Source organism: Procambarus clarkii, chromosome 86, assembly GCF_040958095.1.
Source record: "Procambarus clarkii isolate CNS0578487 chromosome 86, FALCON_Pclarkii_2.0, whole genome shotgun sequence".
Classification (NCBI taxonomy): domain Eukaryota; kingdom Metazoa; phylum Arthropoda; class Malacostraca; order Decapoda; family Cambaridae; genus Procambarus; species Procambarus clarkii.
The window spans coordinates 4,295,399-4,316,192 of record NC_091235.1 but is presented as its reverse complement, the minus strand read 5'-3'; the positions used below and the strand labels follow the sequence as shown (position 1 = coordinate 4,316,192).

The 20,794-nt window shown below is 46.8% G+C and overlaps 1 protein-coding gene across 2 annotated transcripts in view; it reads left to right on the top strand.

Annotated features, from left to right (window-relative positions):
* The window catches only part of LOC123769044 (protein FAM185A), a 42,029-nt gene that overhangs the window by 18,488 nt on the left and 2,747 nt on the right, over window positions 1–20,794 (top strand). For both annotated transcript variants that reach the window (XM_045760002.2, XM_069317018.1), the window contains exons 4-5: window positions 7,198–7,378; window positions 16,645–16,777. In XM_045760002.2, the coding sequence (XP_045615958.2) occupies window positions 7,198–7,378; window positions 16,645–16,777 (314 nt within the window). The remainder of the gene's footprint in view (window positions 1–7,197; window positions 7,379–16,644; window positions 16,778–20,794) is intronic.

The following is a 20,794-nucleotide window of genomic DNA, read 5'->3' as shown; positions in this document are numbered from 1 at the left end:
TCCCTTTCGGCGGCGCTCGTGGCGGAGGACTTGCGCGCTCAGGGCCTTTTGTGTTCGGCCTTGCGGTTCTTTTCCCTCCTGGAGCTGTCTTCGGATTGGCTCGTGGAGGATGTGGGGACGCTTGGGTCCGTCCCGGGGTCCGGCACCTTGTCCTCGGCTGCGCGTTCGTCGGCTGCCTTGTTGAAGCTGTTCACGCCGATTTTGCGGGATGCGGTTTCCCTGTTCTATGCTTCCCGTCTCGCGTGTCGGCAGGCGGTGCTGGGTTCCTCCATGGGATCTGCTTGGGCTCTGGCTCTTAGGCGTTCTTCACCTTTTTGTCCTCTCCTGTTTGGGGAGTCGGCCGTGGCGCAGTTTATTCAGGCTGCGTCGGCGGCTTGTCGTCCGATGTCGGACTTGTTGGTTTTCCGGGGGTCCCGGGGTGGGTCTTCCCGGAAAGGTCGTGCCAGGGCTCGGGGTTCCTCTCGTCGTGGTAGGCCTCTGGTGTCAGGTTTGGGGTTGGCTCCTCCTGCGGACCCTCCCTCGTCTGGTCGGCGCGGTGTTCGCGCTGTGCGGGGTTCTGGGTCTCGTAGGGGTCGCCGGCCCTTTCGCGGTTTGCCCCTTTGACGGGGCGATGGGGGGGCGGCTTGCGCTGTTCGCCCGCGCCTGGTCCCACGATTCGTGGGCCTTTCGGGTCGTGTCTCGCGGCCTGCGGTGGCGTTGGGTGGCCCCTCCCCTCTTTGGGGGGTCGGGGCTGGCAGGGCAGGCTTCTTCCCCTGCGCTCTGTCGAGTCGTCTTGGAGTGGGTGCGCTTGGGCGTCGTCGAAACGACGTCGTCCCTCAGATGGGTTTCCCGTCTGTTTCCGGTTCCGAAACGGGACTGCGCGGACCTGCGGTTCATTCTGGACTTGTCCCGTCTGAACCCCTGGGTTCATTGCCCCTCCTTTCGGATGACTACGCTGTCTCAGGTTCGGCTCCTCTTGGAGCCGGGAGCTTGGATGGTGTCCCTGGACCTCCGGGACGCTTATTGGCATGTCCCGATTCATCCGCGGTTCAGGGACTGGCTCGGTTTTGTAGTGGGGTGTCTGAGTTACCGCTTTCGTTGTCTCCCGTTCGGGTTGAACCTGGCACCTCGCGTGTTCACACGCCTTACACGGGTTGTGGTGGCTCGTTTGCGTCTCCTAGGTGTTCGAGTGTTGGCCTACCTCGACGACTGGCTGGTTTGGGCTCCCAGCCAGTCAGCTTGCTTGCTAGCCAGGGATTTGGTTCTTTCCCAGCTCGCCGGGTTCGGGTTCTTGGTGAACTGGAGGAAGTCCCATCTGGTTCCCTCTCAGGTTCGGACATGGCTGGGTCTCGTGTGGGACTCTCGAACCGCCTCCTTGTCTCTCCCTCCGGAGTCTCTCCTGCGGCTGCGGTCCCGCCTTCGTCTGTTTCTGGAGGGCCCTCGGGTCACCCGGCGGTTGCTCGAGGGGCTGTGCGGGAGCCTGAACTTCGCGATGGTGGTCTACCCGCCGGGTCGGGTTTGGCTTCGACGGCTGTTCTGGTTCCTTCGGGGTTCCCCCTTCCGCCTCTCTCGCGATCGCAGAGTTCGACCCCCGGGGGACTTGCGTCGGTTGCTGCGTCACCGGTTTCCTCTTCGGGTTTTTCGGGGTTCAGTGCCTTGGCGCCTACCCGAGCCCTCGCTCGATGTGTACACGGATGCGTCGTCTCGGCTGGGGTTTTGTGACCAGTGCTCACCAGGCCGGCCAGGGGCGTTGGGATCCGTCCTTCCGTCGAGCTCACAGTACGGTGCGGGAGTTCGCGGCAGTGTGGTTTGCTCTGGGGAGGATTCGGGTGGCCCGCGGATCGACGATTCGGCTCCATTCGGACTGCTCTCCGGTGGTTCATTGCCTGAACCGCGGGGGTTCGATGCGGTCCTTGTCTCTTTGGGGTTGGTCGCTTCGGGTGACTCGTCTGCTGAGTTCTCGGGGTTTGGCTCTCCTGGCGGTTCACGTACGGGGCGTGTCCAACGTCTTGGCCGACGCCCTGTCTCGCTTCGTTCCTCTCTCCACGGAGTGGACGGTCGACGACGAGTCCTTCCTTTGGCTTTGCCAGACGTTCGGGCGCCCCGAGGTGGACCTCTTCGCGTCGGCGTGGTCGCGGCGTCTTCCCGTTTATGCGGCGCCCTTCCCCGATTGCGAGGCCGTTGGGGTCGATGCCTTTCGGCTCGACTGGACGAGGTGGGGGTTCCTGTGTCTCTTTCCCCCGGTTCGGCTGTTGCTCCAGGTCCTGACTCGCTTAGAGACTTACCGGGGGAGAGTTGTCCTTCTGGCCCCTTGGTGGCTGGCCCAGCCTTGGTTTCAGGCGCTGGTTGCTCGGTGTCCGAACCCGAGGGTTTTTCCCGCGGCTCCGCCTCTTTCAGCAGATCGGGCCGGTACGTCACGTAGCTGGTTCGATCTTCTCCTCGAGTCTTCGCGTATGGTTTTTTTGACTCGAGTCTATCATCATCTCTATGGTGATCAGGTGGCCTCCTTGTTGGTGTCCCACCTGAGGGCTTCTTCTCGGCGGCAGTATGCAGTTTTCCTGGCGGTCCTTCCGTTTCTTTTTGCGTCTTTGTCGTGTTAGCTCCTTGTCTGTTCGGGTGGTCTTGTCCTTCCTCTCGTGGTTGTTTCAGGACCGTCATCTTATGCCTAACACTGTCGCTTCGTATCGTGCGGCGCTGGCGGAGCCGCTTCAGCTTGCTTTCGGTATCGATGTTACGTCTGCGCCGTTTCGCAAGCTGTCTCGTGCATTGTTTCACCTCCGGCCTGCTCATGCGTCGCCTGAGCCGTCCTGGTCTTTGGACAGAGTGCTCGCTTTCCTTTCATCTCCTCGTTTCGTTGTGGCCCCTTCGGTCCAGGATTGTTTTTCCAAGGCACTTTTCTTGTTGGCTTTGGCCTCTGGGGGTCGGGTAGGGGAGCTTCATGCTCTCCTCCGGCGCAGGGGTTTCTGCTCTTTTGGTCGTGGTGATAGTTTTGTTCGTTTGCAGCCGTCTCCTTCTTTTCTGGCGAAGAATGAGGCTGCTGCGTTCCGGAGGGGTCCATGGGTGGTTGATGCTTGGTTGGTCTGCCCGGGGGTGCATCATGTTTTGTGATCGGCGGTTGCAGCCAGTTGTCTCGGCTTCGAGTTGAGGGGTGAGCGACGACCGCCTCCCGGGTAAGTCCCTCTTTTTCTGTCTGTGGATAGTTAGCTCCGGGGAGCCGACGGGGCTCCCCCCAGAAAACCAGCGTTGAATGTAATGAAACGCCATTTTCTGGGTGAGTCCCGGAGGCTCCCCGGCATCCCTCCCTCCCTCCGGTCGGCGGTTTTTTCGCGTTTTTGACATCCAGCCTCAAGAACTGAGGTGTGGGTAGCCGGCGCGGGGGGGTCTGGGGCTCCCCCTTCCCCCTCCCGGGGAGGGGGGAGCTGCGCAGACAGCGGCGCGGCAGTGTGTGACGTCACACTAGTTTGCTTGTTTTCGGTTGGGGAGTTCTATCCACTAGTTCGGTTTTAGGTAGCAATTTTAACCAGAATAGGGGTTTGTTTTGGGGCGCTTACCTTTCTGGGTGCCTGTTCCGGTCGATGGCAGACATAGAATGCTTCCACTAACACGGGGGCTTCTATAGGCCATTGCTCCCCTTGCCTCTCTGAGGGGGCCCGGTTCTGGCCGTGGTCCCCGGTAGGCCTAAGAACTCCATACACATGACTGATGCCAAAGTCTGACATTAGCATATCAGCCTGGGATAGCTCCGGGGAGCCTCCGGGACTCACCCAGGAAATGGCGTTTCATTACATTCAACGCTGGTTTTTTTTTTTTTTAACTAAATGTGGGTACCCGGCTTTACCCAGATCTCTCTCTACCCTCCTCTCCCACCTCTCCTTCCTCTCTTATCTCCTTCCCCCCCTCTTCCCACCTATATACATTATATCCCACCTATATAGGTGGGAAATTTTACCACCTATATACATATACTGTATATATATGCAATCAGTCACGTGCTATCCGAATCCCTCGGGACCGAGACTGAATGGATAACACGTTGTGTTCAGATAAGTGGTTAGTCATCCTGAAAAGCTAGGGAGAAAAATTGACAATTTTGTTGCAGAAATTGAACGGTGTTTTGTTTGAACTCGCCAAGGTATGTTCTGATCTGCTTGTTAATAATGTTCCATCAACTATAATCTTCAAGTTATTTAGATAGAAATGGTGGTAATAGATGATGATAGTGTTATGTTGACTGAAGTGAAGATTAATGGTGATGAGGTAACCCCAGCAGACTGCTTTCACCATGTACTCTAATGTGCCTAATGCCATGGCAGACGTTAAAGCTTCTGAGCCATCCATTTGTGTATGAGCACTGCTCAAGTTGTGCTGTGTACGGTCACTGGGCAAACTAGTTCAATCTTCATTGTACATTTTTACTCAGACTGCCTGCCCCACCAATTATCCGAACAAACCCCAATCGGATAACAGGCGTTCGTAAAGTGTGTGGCTTACTGCACCGGTAATTTAAACTGCTTATGCACTTTGAAGATTTGTCTTCTATTGTTGTACTACTGTACTTTAATTATATCATACCATTTATTTATAACCATAGATCAGAAGAGTTAAACATGAATTTAACATGAAGAGTTGAGGGACGATGAAATCCCTGTGACATAACATATTTGCATCTACAAGAAAGTTAGCAAATGAATTATTAAAACTAACTCTTCTCGTTAAATAAATATTACACATAGCTTAGGTGTTATTCATTAAATAAATATTATTCTAAATTGTAACTAATAAGATCCTAGAAGGATCTGACCTAATAATCACTCCTTCCCAAAATCGACAAAATATCTAAGTGTTTATGAACGCATTTGGGGAAAGTAACAATGGCCATCTTGCCCAGCGACTAAGCAGATGCTGCAGACAGTTACCTTGAGTTTATCAGTTCAATTTGTGTGATCAGCGTGTCTTACTGGAATTAATTACTTAGTAATTACTTAGGAATTAATGCCCTTGACTCCTGGGAAGTAACATTTCTGGTTACTTGGTATATAATGGCCAGTAGTTTGCTTTGTAATTGTGCCCTGGTTATGTTGCAGGAGAATTAAATTACGGATGTAAGAGTCAATCTACATCTCTCTTTAAACACTTGCTTTAAACTTACAATATAAGTCTATACACATCATTACATTGTGACTCGTTGGCAGGCTCAAGTGTGCTCCAGACAGAGATACAACGCCCTAGCAGGATAACCACGGCGGGTAGCCATTGTGCACGTGTCCACAGTGTGTTAGAGGTCCCTCTAGACACGAGGACTAGATCAGCTAAACAGCTAAGCTCTCCTTGTCTATATTAACCCAAGATAGAGCAAGTATAATTAAGCAAATTTAATTAGTAAAATAAGCATTAATACTAAAATTGTATTGATTAAATAAATTGCTTGCTCTAGCCTAATCCACTAACAATTCAACCCCCCCCCCCCAAGTTTGTGGGATATATTTGTAAGGAGAATTATCAAAATACAGTCCACTAATTTATCACCTAAGTTACAGTCCACAACTATATTTAAAATAAAATTTAAATTAAAGAAATTCCTCCTGCAAGTACAGTATACAGTACTGTATTCCCCACACCCCTCCCCTCTCTTCCACCTTTCTCACCTCTCATGTATCCCCCCCTCTCCTTTTCCTTGTAATAAATAAATAAATAAATGTTTAGGTAAGGTACATACAAGAGATTTTACAAAGATTGATAGAATTATAGATAGAGCTAGTACATACAATGCCTAAAGCCACTATTACGCAAAGAGTTTCGGGCATGAAAAACATTAATGACTAAATCTTAATACTAATTGAGTATAAAGAATAAAATGTGTTGAGAACAAATAAAAATAGAGATAAAAAAAGGGGGGAACATGGCTGAAAAAGCAGCACAAATACAATTAGGTCGACAAACAGCTTTGTTTAAAAAAAACAGACATGGATTGACAATAGAGGGGTAAGGTAGGTTACAGGGAATTTATTAGGTAGTGCTTCGTTTTTATCTTAAACTGGTTGAGAGAGGTACAGTCTTTAACATGGTTGGGAAGGTCATTCCACATTCTGGGTCCCTTGATTTGTAGAGCATTTCTAGTTTGGTCAAGTGGTACTCTTGGAATATCAAAACTGTATTTATTTCTGGTGTGGTGCTCATGGGTTCTGTTACAACCTTCAATGAAGCTTTTGAGGTCAGGATTGGCATTACAGTTCAGCGTTTTATATATGTATAATACACATGAGAGAATGTGCAGTGACTTAATATCTAACATATTCAGAGATTTGAGTAGGGGTACCAAGTGATGTCTGGGGCCAGAGTGGAATATTGTCCTAATAGCAGCTTTGTGTTGAGTAATTAGAGGACGTAAATGATTTTGGGTAGTAGAACCCTAAGCACAAATACCATAGTTGAGATATGGATAGATGAGGGAGTAATAGAGAGTCACCAGGGCAGGGCGGGGTACATAATATCTGATCTTAGAAAGAATGCCAACAGTTTTTGAAACTTTTTTTTGATATATTTAGAATGTGTCCCTGGAAATTCAGCTTTTGGTCAATGAGAACGCCAAGGAAATTGCCATCTATTTTGTTACAAATTTGGGTATTGTTTATTTTGGGATATATTTGATTAGAGGATTTATTGCCAAACAGAATATAGAAAGTTTTGTCAATGTTAAGGGTGAGGCTCCTTCTCACTCCTCTCCTTTTCTCTCCTTCTCACTCCTCTCCTTTTTTTCTCCCCCCTCTATCCCAGTCTCTCCCCTTTCTCTTTGTCTCCTTCCTCTATTCCCAACCAGGGAATAGAGCAACCAGGGTTGCTTTAGGTCTATCATAGAATTTGAAACTCCTATGCATACAAGGGGCTCACATTTGGTTCCTCAGGCCCTCTAGTAGCCATCCCCCATATTAAAAAAAATGTCAGTGCTAATAAGACATGTCATAGGTGTCGTATTGCTAATACTTTTATAAATAAATCTTCTTTATCCTGTATATTTATGCATTATGGTAAAGTATCTGCATAAATTATACCAATATTGCAAAATAAAATCCGATACCAATGTCAATATATCATTACATTTCTACCGTGCAATATATATAACCTTTATTAGACTTAAGTTCAGTAAATGGATAAAATGGGGAATTATTAAATTGTATGTATTTATTGTTCCCCCTTAAATATGTTTCCTATCATCCACAGCACATTAAGGCCAAAAGACTACAAGGACTCATGTTAAATATAGAAGCAGAGGAGTTAAGCACTGCAATAGAGTCTTCATATATGAACGAGGGTCAAATATCAGCTAAACAGGGAGATGTCATTATCAACAGTCTTCATGGCTTTACAGATTTTTTAATCAAAGAAGGGCGAATTTCTGTCAGTAAGTATGATTCAGTAGTAATTGTAGTAGAGTATGTTTCTGTGGGGAGCCCCTGGAGCTTTGGCTCCCTTGAGCTATCGGGCTAATATGCCATATATTAGTCTAGGGCATTAGTCAATGGAGTTCAGCCTACCGTGGCCATGAGCTAGAACCTGGCTCCCTCAGAGAGGCAAGAGAGCAGTGGCCTCTGGACCCCACCCCCTCCCTGTAGTTGGGGGTATTCCTTGCCTGCCATTGACTGGGGTTAGGCACCCAGAAAGGTAGGCATAACAAAACAAACCGCGCTTGGTAAGAAAATTGCAACCGAAAACCGAACAGGGAGGTAGAACTCCTCCAACTCTCAAGTAAATGAGCAAACATCACACCACTGCCGCTGCACCGCTTGTCCAAGCAACCCTCCCCTCCCCGGGAGGAGGAGGGGAAAGCCCTGGACCCACTGCACCAGCTATTCAACCCCAGTTCGTTGGCTAATGCGACCTGGTGCAGTCGTCAACTCTGGCCCCAAATTCTTGGCAGTGTTTTGCCTTAGTGGTGTTTGCTGCTGTATTGTAGTAGTGGTGGCTAGGTGTAACATCACTGTATTGGGGCTGCATGTATTTAGGGCTATCTTCCCTAAACTGCCCTGTAAGTACTGCCCTTGGGTGCTAGGGTTACCTTCCATAGTGCCTTCGGGACTCCGCTTCCGTAGGGGAGTTCCCCTACTCCCCTACAGGGTAAATGTCACATCTTCCCCATTCCGTAAGCTTTCTCGTGCATTTTTCCACTGCTGGCCTGCTCATGCACTGCCTGAGACATTCTGGTCTTTGGACCGGGTGCTCTCTTTTTTTCTCTTCTCGGTTTGTTGTGGCCTGTTTGGTCCAAGATTGTTTTCAGAAGGCCATGTTTTTGTTGACTTTGGCCTCTTGGGGTCGGGTCAGTGAGCGTCTTGCTCTCCTCCGACACAGGGATTTCTGCTCTTTCAGGCCTGGTGGCCATTTTGTTTGTTTGCAGCCGTCTCCTTCTTTTCTAGCGAAGAATGAGACGACTGGCTTCTGGAGGGATCCATGGGTTGTTGATGCTTGGTTGGTTCGGCCGGGGGTGCATCAAGTGTTGTGTCTGGTGGTGACCTTTTGCCGCTACCACTCGCCACTGCTTCTGTGTCTGTGGATGCGCTATGGCTGGACCCGGTTTCCCCTCGTTCCCTGTTCCAGGGTTCAGGTTTCTCAGGTTGTCCGCAGGGTTATTAAGTCTAGCCACTCTGCGGTCTACTCTCGTGCCAATGACGTTTGGAAGTTTGCAGCTCTCGCCTTCAATCTTTGGCAACATGTCCTGGTTGACATTCGGGCACTGGGGTTTTAGCATTTGACCAGGATCCTGGCTGCCAATTATTTGGTTAATGTTCCAGGTCCTCAGCGACCTGTGGGGCTTTGGGGCGCCTGTCGCAGTTAGCCGTCTCATCTTTGTCCTGAGGGAGACTGTGCATCCCCCTCCCGAGTAAGTCCCAGTTTTACTGACCTGTGGGTATCTAGCTCCAGGGAGCCAACAGGACTTCCCCACAGAAAACCAGCATTGAATGTAATGAAATGCCATTTTCTGGGTGAGCCCCTGGAGGCTCCCTGGCATCATCCTCCCTCCGGTTAGCAGTTTTTTTTTTTGTTTGCTCAGTCTCTGAACTGGGCTTCGAGCAGCCGGCTTGTGTGAGCGTGTTACGGCCCTCTCGGGACGCAACGGGGTTCTTACTCTGATGTTGTTAGAGGAAGTTATATCCGACCCCAAGCCAGCAGTGGCTTTCAAGGGATGCGATCCGTGACGCAAGTAACTTAAAGGGGAAGGGAAATAAAGGCAAAACTTAATATAATATAATGTCCGTCACCAATAAATAATATATAAAACGGTTACACAAGGGGGGGGGGGTATTAACACTATACAAGGGGATTAATCCATAATCGTTGTCTTCTGCTGAAGACGCTGGTGCCACAACTCTCGGTGCTGAGTCCTTGGTGCTTCTTCGTGGCCACACAACGAAATATCCAAAGAAGTTGAGCCTACCCTGGCCACAGGTCAGCCAAAACACAGGTCCACTGGGGGCACCGTCGTGGAGGCCGTCAACCACACGTCCAGCTGGTCTGCTGGCAGGTTCTGAGCCACCAAGGCTGGTACGGCCACTCCACGAACGATATAAGGGGTACGCCCTAGACAGGAGTCTCGTGTGATATCACAAATCACCCTCCTGTCCTCAATACCCCAGTGGATGATCGTCTCCAACAGTCGGTCCCGGGTAAATCCTCTTACTGCCACTCCACTGGCAGGCTAACACACCACAGTGTTCTTCCGGGGGGACGACTTCACAACAGCTGCAGCAACGTTCAAGGTATGGAGACTGGCTGCCTCGGGTAGACTGACTCGACTCCCATCACAGTAGTCCCAGGTCGACTCTGTAAGCAGACACGTCATCAATAACTGGGACACTAATACACCTCACTTACAGGCTCGGGCACAAACACCTGACGTATCCAGTCCATAGATGGCGCTGTCGTCGGAGCACCACCTCACCAGAGGTCAGGAGCGGCTGTGTTGTGAGCTGCACAGGACTGGAAACTGGCCCTCATGGCTGGTACACCTTGTCCTCACCAGGTGTCGTCGTCCCTTTGGCGGGGGTTTCGGGAGCTGACCCACAGATGGCGTGGTTGTTACTGCTCCGTGCTCGGACGCTGGATCCGGGTTCGTAACACCTCCCCACCAAAAGAATTTGGTTTGGGGTTCTATAAAAAGAAACACAAACCAAATTAGTACGGCGACACTGCTCCAAATGGACTCGCATGCATTATGAACTGGAGTGATGAGGATGTCTCGTCCACAGAACTGTACTACTGGACAATTCCGGCACAACGGGAACTTGAAGATTGAAGGCGATGTCCTGCCTGGCGTAACCTTCCACGTCTCCACTGCGACGTCAAGCAGGGGCGTCATCTCACATCTCTCAAGGAAGGATCGGTGTAGACACGATCTGGGGCGACTCGACACTTCCCTATGTCGTGGCACCGATGATGGCTGATCCCAGACGGTATTTCTAGTACCGGCCCGGTGGTCCTTCAGGGAGACGGGCACCTGGAATACAGGGGTCTGATAATTCAGAGTGATAGCGACAATGGGCAAGTCAGTACTTACTACACACTCCTCTACTAGGCCCACACCTAGTTCCAACAGGGCTGCTTGCTCACCGAAGTTGGCATTCGCTCTGCCCACGTCAGGTCGACCAACGTTCCACATAACGCTGCATTGAGGCTCAGCAGTCACGCGGGGGGTGTCAACCTGTCGGAAACAGTCACTCATATTATCATTTCTCGTACCTCCTGTATCAACCATCACCTTCCAGGTCCCTTCTTCAACTGCAACACTTGCAGTACAAATCTCCAATCCCTGGGACCTCTTCACAATGTTCATGGGAGCCATCATTCGTCGGGTCGTCCACCAGTCCTCACTGAGAGCATAAACGAGAACACATACGAGAATCAAACAAAATATCGCTAAGAAACATTTGGTTACCTGAGGAATAAGCGTCCTGAGCCTGTAATGTCCATAGCCGGCAACATCCACTAGCCTGGCTTGGACCGAAGAGGGCACTAGTCCTTTTGAACACACCTCACATACCTCTGACGTCTGGGGAATCTCTGGCTGATTCAATACACGCTGTAACTTGCCATACCGCAAGTACACGTCCGCCTTCGCTCCAGACTCGTTGGTATCCGTGGGTGTCTGCACACAAGGCTGCTCTTCTAGCTCAGGTACTTCTGCCATCGTAACCTCATGTTTCTTGGCGAGAGAAAAATCAGGAGACACTGCTAGAACGTTCTCAATCTGTAGGCGAGAGGACAAATTAAACATAGTTACATCCGGGTCTGTCTTTACCTGGACATTACCATTGCCTGTAGACACCTCTGACCGTACTATTCTGGCTGACTCGTCCGCTATCTTGGGATGATTGGTGCTCCAATCGGTCACCAAGTCGTTGGCTAGTACCACGTCAATCCCAGCCACAGGGAGGGTATCGACTACTGCCAACGCACATGTGCCGCTGAAATAAGGCGAGTCGAGATGTACTGACACTAAGGGGGCGATATACTGCGTCCTAGGAAACCCAACCAGGACAACCTGTTGTCTCCCGTCAATGCTTACTCCCTCGGGTAACGAGCTCTTCACGATCAGGGACTGGGCTGCTCCACTATCTCTGAGCACTACAACCGATCTACCAGTATGATCACTCGATACATACCCGCCTGAAGTGTGAGGGGAAAACAATCTGGGTTCTTCCTGCGTCGTCGTCGACTGGCTTCCTGCTGGTGGTATTACACAGCTCATCATCATCACCTCCCTACGTGCGCTGCCACCTCTTCTGCCTCGGCACCTTGCGGCAACATGCCCTTTCTGCCCACAAGTCCAGCACACCATATTCCTCCTTGGGCTCCGGTGTTTCGGACTGCTAGGACTTGTTCTTCGAGGGCTACTTGGGGGCGTCTTCTTAGCACTTTGTGGGACGGGTCTTTCCTCTTCGTCATGAGGTCTGTCAAACCGGCGCTGGTAATTCCTCGGGACGTACTTAGCAGACGGCCTATGAGTCAGGATATACTCTTCAGCCATGGTGGCAGCTGCACTCAAGGTCTCCACCTGCTGTTCCTCTAAGTACGTCTTGAGGTCTCCAGACAAACAATCCTTGAAGTCCTCGAGCAGAATCAGCTGCTCGAGGTCTTCTTTGGTCTCCACCTTCCGAGATGCACACCATTCTTGGAAAAGTCGCTCCTTGATCGTGGCGAACTCGGTGAAAGTGTGCTCTGAGGTCTTCTTCAGGTTTCTGAACTTTTGCCTATATGCCTCAGGTACCAATTGGTACGCCATGAGCACCACTTTCTTCACCTTGTCGTAATCGCTGGAGTCGTCAAGGGATAACGTAGAGTAGGCGATTTGGGCCTTCCCAGTCAAGACTGACTGTATCATGATGGCCCAATTCTCCCTTGGCCACTCCAAAGAGGCAGCGACTTTCTCGAAGGCTGCAAAGAACTTCGAGACTTCCCTCTCATTGAATTTGGGGACCATTTTGATATTCCTTACCGGATCGAAACCGCTGGTGTCCGTTGTTAGCCTCCGACCACCGCCTAACCGTAATACTTCTAGTTCATGTTGTCTCTGTCTTTCTTTTTCTTCTCTCTCTCGCTGTTTCTCTTCTCTTTCTCGTTCTTCTCTTTCTCGTTTCTCTTCTCTTTCTCGTTCTTCTCTTTCTCGTTTCTCTTCTCTTTCTCGTTCTCTTTCTCGTTTCTCTTCTCTCTCTCGTTCTTCTCTTCTTTCTTCTCTTTCTCTCTCTTCTCTCTCTCGTTTCTCTTCTCTTTCTAATTCTAAACGCCTCATCGCCAATTCTTTTTCTTTCATCTCCATTTCTTTATTTTTCATTTCCACTTCTTTATCTTTTAATTCTCGTTCTAATTCTAACTTCTTCCACTCTATCTCACGATTGATCTCTAGAGCACGCATTTTGACTGTTAGGAAGCTGATATTAAGCTCACCTGTATCACTGTCAACGTCGCTGCCCTTATCTTCCTTTTCCGTGGAAGCTATTTCCTCACCTTCCTTTGTACTAGGAGCCCCGCCTTCCTGTTTCTCTTCTGCCTTCAGGTGCCGGTGAACCTTGGACAAGATCTCCACACGGGAATCACTGGCACGGATCTTGATCTCCAGGTAGGCGCTCACTAGTACAAGTTCCGGTTTGCTCAGATACTTTAATCTGGCAAGACAGTCCTCTCTGTTCAGAAAAGCCTGAACATCGTCCAGATCATCGATGGTAGCTTTTTCTGCCATTGTCACAGATGGAACACTCAACTAGCACTTAACACACCGCTTTCACGTTAGCACTTCCCGCACCGAGCACTGTTCAACGTCAATATTGCACTTTATCGCACCAAACACTGCACTTGCCAATATTGCACGTAATCACTTCGGGCACCGCACTACCCAATATTGCATTAAATCCAAGCGAACACTTCGCTCTACAATATTACACTGAATCACTGAGCACCGCACTAGTCAATATTGCACTTAATCGCTTAATCACAGCGAGCACCGCACTGCACAATATCGCACTTGATCACTCTGAGCACCGTACAGGACGTATAACGTCACAATCGTCGCACACGGGGAATTATTTACAGGGATTACGCCACTTCACCACCCCTGTCAAACATACTGTACTTAACAAGGGGACGGATCCCGCTGGGGATGCCAATTATGTTACGGCCCTCTCGGGACGCAACGGGGTTCTTACTCTGATGTTGTTAGAGGAAGTTATATCCGACCCCAAGCCGGCAGTGGCTTTCAAGGGATGCGATCCGTGACGCAAGTAACTTAAAGGGGAAGGGAAATAAAGGCAAAAACTTAATATAATATAATGTCCGTCACCAATAAATAATATATAAAACGGTTACACAAGGGGGGGGGTATTAACACTATACAAGGGGATTAATCCATAATCGTTGTCTTCTGCTGAAGACGCTGGTGCCACAACTCTCGGTGCTGAGTCCTTGGTGCTTCTTCGTGGCCACACAACGAAATATCCAAAGAAGTTGAGCCTACCCTGGCCACAGGTCAGCCAAAACACAGGTCCACTGAGGGCACCGTCGTGGAGGCCGTCAACCACACGTCCAGCTGGTCTGCTGGCAGGTTCTGAGCCACCAAGGCTGGTACGGCCACTCCACGAACGATATAAGGGGTACGCCCTAGACAGGAGTCTCGTGTGATATCACAAATCACCCTCCTGTCCTCAATACCCCAGTGGATGATCGTCTCCAACAGTCGGTCCCGGGTAAATCCTCTTACTGCCACTCCACTGGCAGGCTAACACACCACAGTGTTCTTCCGGGGGGACGACTTCACAACAGCTGCAGCAACGTTCAAGGTATGGAGACTGGCTGCCTCGGGTAGACTGACTCGACTCCCATCACAGTAGTCCCAGGTCGACTCTGTAAGCAGACACGTCATCAATAACTGGGACACTAATACACCTCACTTACAGGCTCGGGCACAAACACCTGACGTATCCAGTCCATAGATGGCGCTGTCGTCGGAGCACCACCTCACCAGAGGTCAGGAGCGGCTGTGTTGTGAGCTGCACAGGACTGGAAACTGGCCCTCGTGGCTGGTACTCCTTGTCCTCACCAGGTGTCGTCGTCCCTTTGGCGGGGGTTTCGGGAGCTGACCCACAGATGGCGTGGTTGTTACTGCTCCGTGCTCGGACGCTGGATCCGGGTTCGTAACAGAGCGGGCCCTCCCGGTTGGGATGGGGGGGGGCACGAATGAGCAGCACATCGGTTTGATGACCTTTTTGATACCTGGTTGATGTTTTGTTTGTTGCATTGTTTTTTTTTTGGGGGGGGGGGAGTTCTTGGACTCTGTTCGTTCTTGGGATGCAATGTTCTACTAGTAGGGATTTGTTTTGGGACGCTTACCTTTCTGGTTGCCTTGCCCGGTCAATGGCCGACATAGATATACTCTCAAAGAATGGAGTTTTCATAGGCCATTGCTCCCTGTGCCTCTCTGAGGGAGCCAGGGGTCTGGCTTGTGGTTCCCAGCAGGCAGAACTTCATGTAACTGAAGCCCCAGACTAATATAGCATATATCAGCCTGATAGCTCCAAAGAGTCTTTGGGCTCACTTAGAAAATGGTGTTTTATTACCTTCAATGCTTAGTTTTAATTTTGCCCTGGAGGGCTAATTATTTATTGTACATAACAGACCATAATATCTGTGCAGTATCTGGTTAATTATGTATTCATTTAAATATTTACAAGAAAATAAAATAAGTTTTGACTCAGTTTAAGACTATGATGCTACATCATCCTACGGCTAGTATGGTGAGCTGGAGAAGGTGGAGGAGAAGGGGGGTCGAACAGAAAGACGACGTGTGACCGTATCTGGCTGTCCAGTGCTCTCTGTCTAGTCTGGCAGTCTGTGACAGACTCTGTGCAGCCCTGTATATTACATCCTGACAGCTTGTCTAGCCTGATAGGATGTCAAGTCTAGTGTTATGTGTAGTCTGACAGTTTGTCTAGTGTGACAATCTGTCTAGCTTGACATTCTGTCTAGCTTGACATTCTGTCTAGCTTGACATTCTGTCTAGCGTGACATACTGTCTAGACCCAGTTTGTCTACTCTGACAGCATATCAAGACTGACAATCTTGTCTAGACTGACACTATCTAGCCTGACAGCCTGTCTAGACTGACAATAATCTAGCCTGACTGTCTATATGCAGTTTGTCTAGCCTGAGAGCATGACAGTATGTCTAGCCTGACAGCCATATATTGCTTATGCTCTACAGATTGATTTCACAAATGGATTAATTAATTTTAACCTATATGATGGGAGAACCTTTCTACCAGTCTGTGAATTCTGTCCCTCTATCCGAAGCAAATCCATACCTCCCCTCACTTCAGTGAACCAGAGTTCGTAGAATCGGGTGAGTACATCCGGCCTGAAAAGTGTGCATGTTCTAACCGGAGATATGCCGAACCTAGGTTTGCCGAATCGGGGTTTCACTGTATAGACCTAAGAAAAGAATGAGACAGAAGCAGAAGTGTCGCAGCAAAAAAGTTTAGATATGCTCACCTAACTTGATATGTGGAGCAAGATTTCTCTCATCGGTGCCTCATAGGTATTGTAACTGGTATGCTGTATTTATATTTCCTGACCTTCTAGTGCTGGGTTGTATTTGCTCTTGAAGCCGATGATGAAGGTAGCTTCCACGAGCTCTGCTCTTGTCAATTAAAATTGACAATTTTAATGGAATTAAACTTTCTGGCAAGACGTATACACCAGTACAGTATTGTTTCCATTACAACATATTTGAAACATAATTCTGCACCTTTTCCTACTTTTCCTACATGACTTTATTGTTTATATTAAACACTAATCGGGGAGCCGGTCGGCCGAGCGGACAGCACGCTGGATTTGTGATCCTGTGGTCCTGGGTTCGATCCCAGGCGCCGGCGAGAAACAATGGGCAGAGTTTCTTTCACCCTATGCCCCTGTTACCTAGCAGTAAAATAGGTACCTGGGTGTTAGTCAGCTGTCACGGGCTGCTTCCTGGGGGTGGAGGCCTGGTCGAGGACCGGGCCGCGGGGACACTAAAGCCCCGAAATCATCTCAAGATAACCTCAAGATAACTAAGTAAATAATAAATATGTTAAACAAACTTACAAAATATGTAAGTTTGCTGCTAAATATCTTTATGTATTTCTCTTTGTAGCTGGGTTTCACGGACAACTTTCATGTTTTGTCGGATCGGGCGAAGTCGATATTCAAGTCACTGACGTCACTGCAAATTCCACACTTCACATAAATGAGGGAAGCTTGGTGCTGTCAGTTCTTGAGAATCCCAGGTATGTTGTGTTCATGTCTCACCCAATTGTAGATATAGGATGAGACCTTCACTCCCGGTGCCTCATCTTCTCTGTATTCTTCATCATATGGTGCTTTAAAATTACTGCATGCTTTTGTCTGCATAACCTAATTTTGAAAATTAGGTGATGCAGACAAAAATTATTAGCAACATAAAAATTAATTTTTTTATAATTTTATAATAAAAAATAAGAAAAATATGCAGAAAATTAGGATCTATGCAGACAAAGAACCTGAAAACTTCAGGATCGTTTTTAAATACGTGGATGGCAAAATATTTAAGAAATTGTTTGTGACCTTTGTAAGACCAAAATTGGAATATGCAGCAGTTGTATGGTGCCCATATCTCAAGGAGCATATCAATAAACTGGAAAAAGTGCAAAGGCATGCAAATAAATGGGTTCCAGTCCTAAAAAAAACAAGACCCACAAGGAGAGGCTAGAAGTGTTAAATATCCCAAAACTAGAAGAAAAAGTGGTGATATGATCACTACATACAAAATAGTAACAGGAATACACAAACGCACAGAAATCACAATAGCGTGATGCATCTTTTGACCGTGTCGTAGCACAGTCGATTAAGGCAGCGTCTGGAATCCTCTCGGACGTAGGTTCGAACCCTCATCACAGCCCTTGTGGATTTGTTCAGGAGTACACAAAATTGATAAAGAAGAATTTGTGAAAATTTTTACTTCAAGAGGTCATAGATTCAAACTAAGGAAACAAAGCTGCCCTAAAAATATTACAACGTTCACTTTTGCTAACAGAATGGTAGACGGTTGGAACAAGTTAAGATAAGGTGGTGGTAGAGGCCAAAACCGTCAGTAGATTTAAAGTGGCATATGACAAAGTGTGTTGGGAAGCTGGAACACCATGAGTGTAGCTCTCATCTTGTAACAACCACCAAAACCTTCTTCTTAAATTACATCATTATGGAGTCAGAGGTCACTCCCTGCAATACCTCAAATCTTACCTTACTGACAGGCTCCAGTATGTTTCTGTGAATAATTCAATTTCTCCCACCCTACCCATCAACATTGGTGTTCCTCAGGGCAGCATACTTGGCCCTCTCCTCTTTCTCATCTACATTAATGACCTTCCAAATGTCTCCCAACACCTCAAACCAATTCTATTTGCTGACGACACAAATTTACTCCAGTCCTGACCCCCTTGCTCTAAATGTCACAGTGAATACTGAGCTAAATAAAGTCCATCTTTGGCTAACTGCCAACAAACTCACCCTCAACATTGACAAAACTTTATATATTTTGTTTGGCAATAAATCCTCAAATCAAATAAATCTCATGATAAATAATACCCAAATTTGTAACAAAATAGATGGCAAATTCCTTGGTGTTCTTATTGACTAAAAGCTGAATTTCCAGGGACACATTCTAAATATATCAAAAAAAGTTTCAAAAACTGTTGATATTCTTTCTAAGATCAGATATTATGTACCTCGCCCTGCCCTGGTGACGCTCTATTACTCCCTCATCTATCCATATCTCAACTATGGTATTTGTGCTTGGGGTTCTACTACCCAAAATCATTTACGTCCTCTAATTACTCAACACAAAGCTGCTATTAGGACAATATCCAACTCTGGCCCCAGACATCACTCAGTACCCCTACTCAAATCTCTGAATATGTTAGATATTAAGGGGGCGTTATTCGGGTATCATAAAGTTGTTGTTTAGTGTCAACCATTATTTTTGTCTAGTTGTATATGAAAAGGGCTACAATTGTTCGAAGTTTCAGCACTGTAGCATAAATAGTAAGGGAGATTTTTAATTTTTTAATTTTTTTCAACGAATTTTACACATTTTCAAGTGTAAATTTACAACCACACCTTTCAGATATAATCATTCTATGACACTTTTCTGACACATTAACATATAATAAAGGATCTCTAGCAAAAGATTTTCCAAAACGTCTTTAGTTTTCCTAATACAAATAGTCTAAGTTCCCCCCCAAAAATTATGCAAATATATCATGTTTATTGCTATTATAAAGTCAATAAAGAACTCAAGATAAAAACATTTGCAAACGATTTTAGAGACATAAAATTTATATATAATGTGTAAGTTTCATGTAAATTGCATAAAAAATGAAAAAGATATTCATGTTCAAGTAAGTAAAAAATAAAGTCTAAGGTGTTGCCCTCTGTGGCTGAAGTTGACATCAACCAATTTCCTCCAAAATTGGCCCCCTTACAGATAGGCTTACGTGCAGTCAGGTGTATAAGTTTCATGCAAATCGACCCATAAACAAAAGAGACAGATAAAATTAAAAAAAAATAAAAAAGTGAAATTTGACTTTTTTTTTTTTTTTTAACTAAATTTTTTGTTAATAAAACTAATTATAATTTGTTTTTAATATATGCTATTGTGATACCTGTGAGTCATAGACATGATTTCAGTTGACATTTTTGTTTGATAATCTTTTTTGACCATTTTTGAAAATTTTTGACACATAATTCAATATTTTTTTTCATCCTTCCTATTTATGCTACGATGCTGAGACTTTGACCAAATGAAACCCTTTTCATATACAACTTGTCAAAAAAGTTTGATTGAAATTGAACGAGTTTTCATTTTTTGCATATTTTGTGAATAACGCCCCCTTAAGTCACTGCACATCCGCTCATGTGTATTATATATATATATATAAAACGCTGAACTGTAATGCCAATCCTGACCTTAAAAGCTTCATTGAAGGTTGTAACAGAACTCATGAGCACCACACCAGAATCAAATACCTTTTTTCACATTCCAAGAGTATGACTTAATCAAACTAGAAATGCTTTACAAATCAAGGGACCCAGAATGTGGAATGGCCTTCCCAATCATGTTAAAGACTGTACCTCTCTCAACCAGTTTATGATAAAAACTAAGCACTACCTAATTAACTCCCTGTAACCTACCTTACCCCTATAATGTCAACCCATGTCTGTTATTTTTAAACAATGCTGTTTGTCGACCAAATTGTATTTTTGCTGTTTTTCTGCCATGTTTCCCCTTTTTTATTTTTATATTGTCTCAACACATTTTATACTTTAATCTCAATTAGTATTAAGTTTTAGTCTTTAGTGTTTTTCCTGCCCGAAACGCTTTGCGTAGTGGCGGCTTTAGGCATTGTATGTATTAGCTCTATCTATAAATTCAGCAATATTTGTATCACCCCTTGTATGTATGTACTTTACCTGAATAAACATTTGAATTTGAATTTTGAATTTGAACTACACTTTGAATTTGAATTTGGTGTAGTTACAGGATGAGTAATCCTAAGTGGTGTAATTACTTAGGTAATTACACAGCTTTGATCAGCTCACATCATCAGTCAACACACATCATCAGTCAACACACATCATCAGCCAACACATGGCATCAGTCAACACACATCATCAGTCAACACACATCATCAGTCAACACACATCATCAGCCAACACACATCATCAGCCAACACACATCATCAGCCAACACACATCATCAGCCAACACACATCATCAGCCAACACACATCATCAGCCAACACACATCATCAGCCAACACACATCATCAGCCAACACACATCATCAGCCAACACACATCATCAGCCAACACACATCATCAGTCAACACACATCATCAGTCAACACACATCATCAGCCAACACACATCATCAGCCAACACACATCATCAGCCAACACACATCATCAGCCAACACACATCATCAGCCAACACACATCATCAGTCAACACACATCATCAGCCAACACACATCATCAGTCAACACACATCATCAGTCAACACACATCATCAGCCAACACACATCATCAGTCAACACACATCATCAGCCAACACACATCATCAGTCAACACACATCATCAGTCAACACACATCATCAGTCAACACACATCATCAGCCAACACACATCATCAGTCAACACACATCATCAGTCAACACACATCATCAGCCAACACACATCATCAGCCAACACATGGCATCAGCCAACACACGGCAT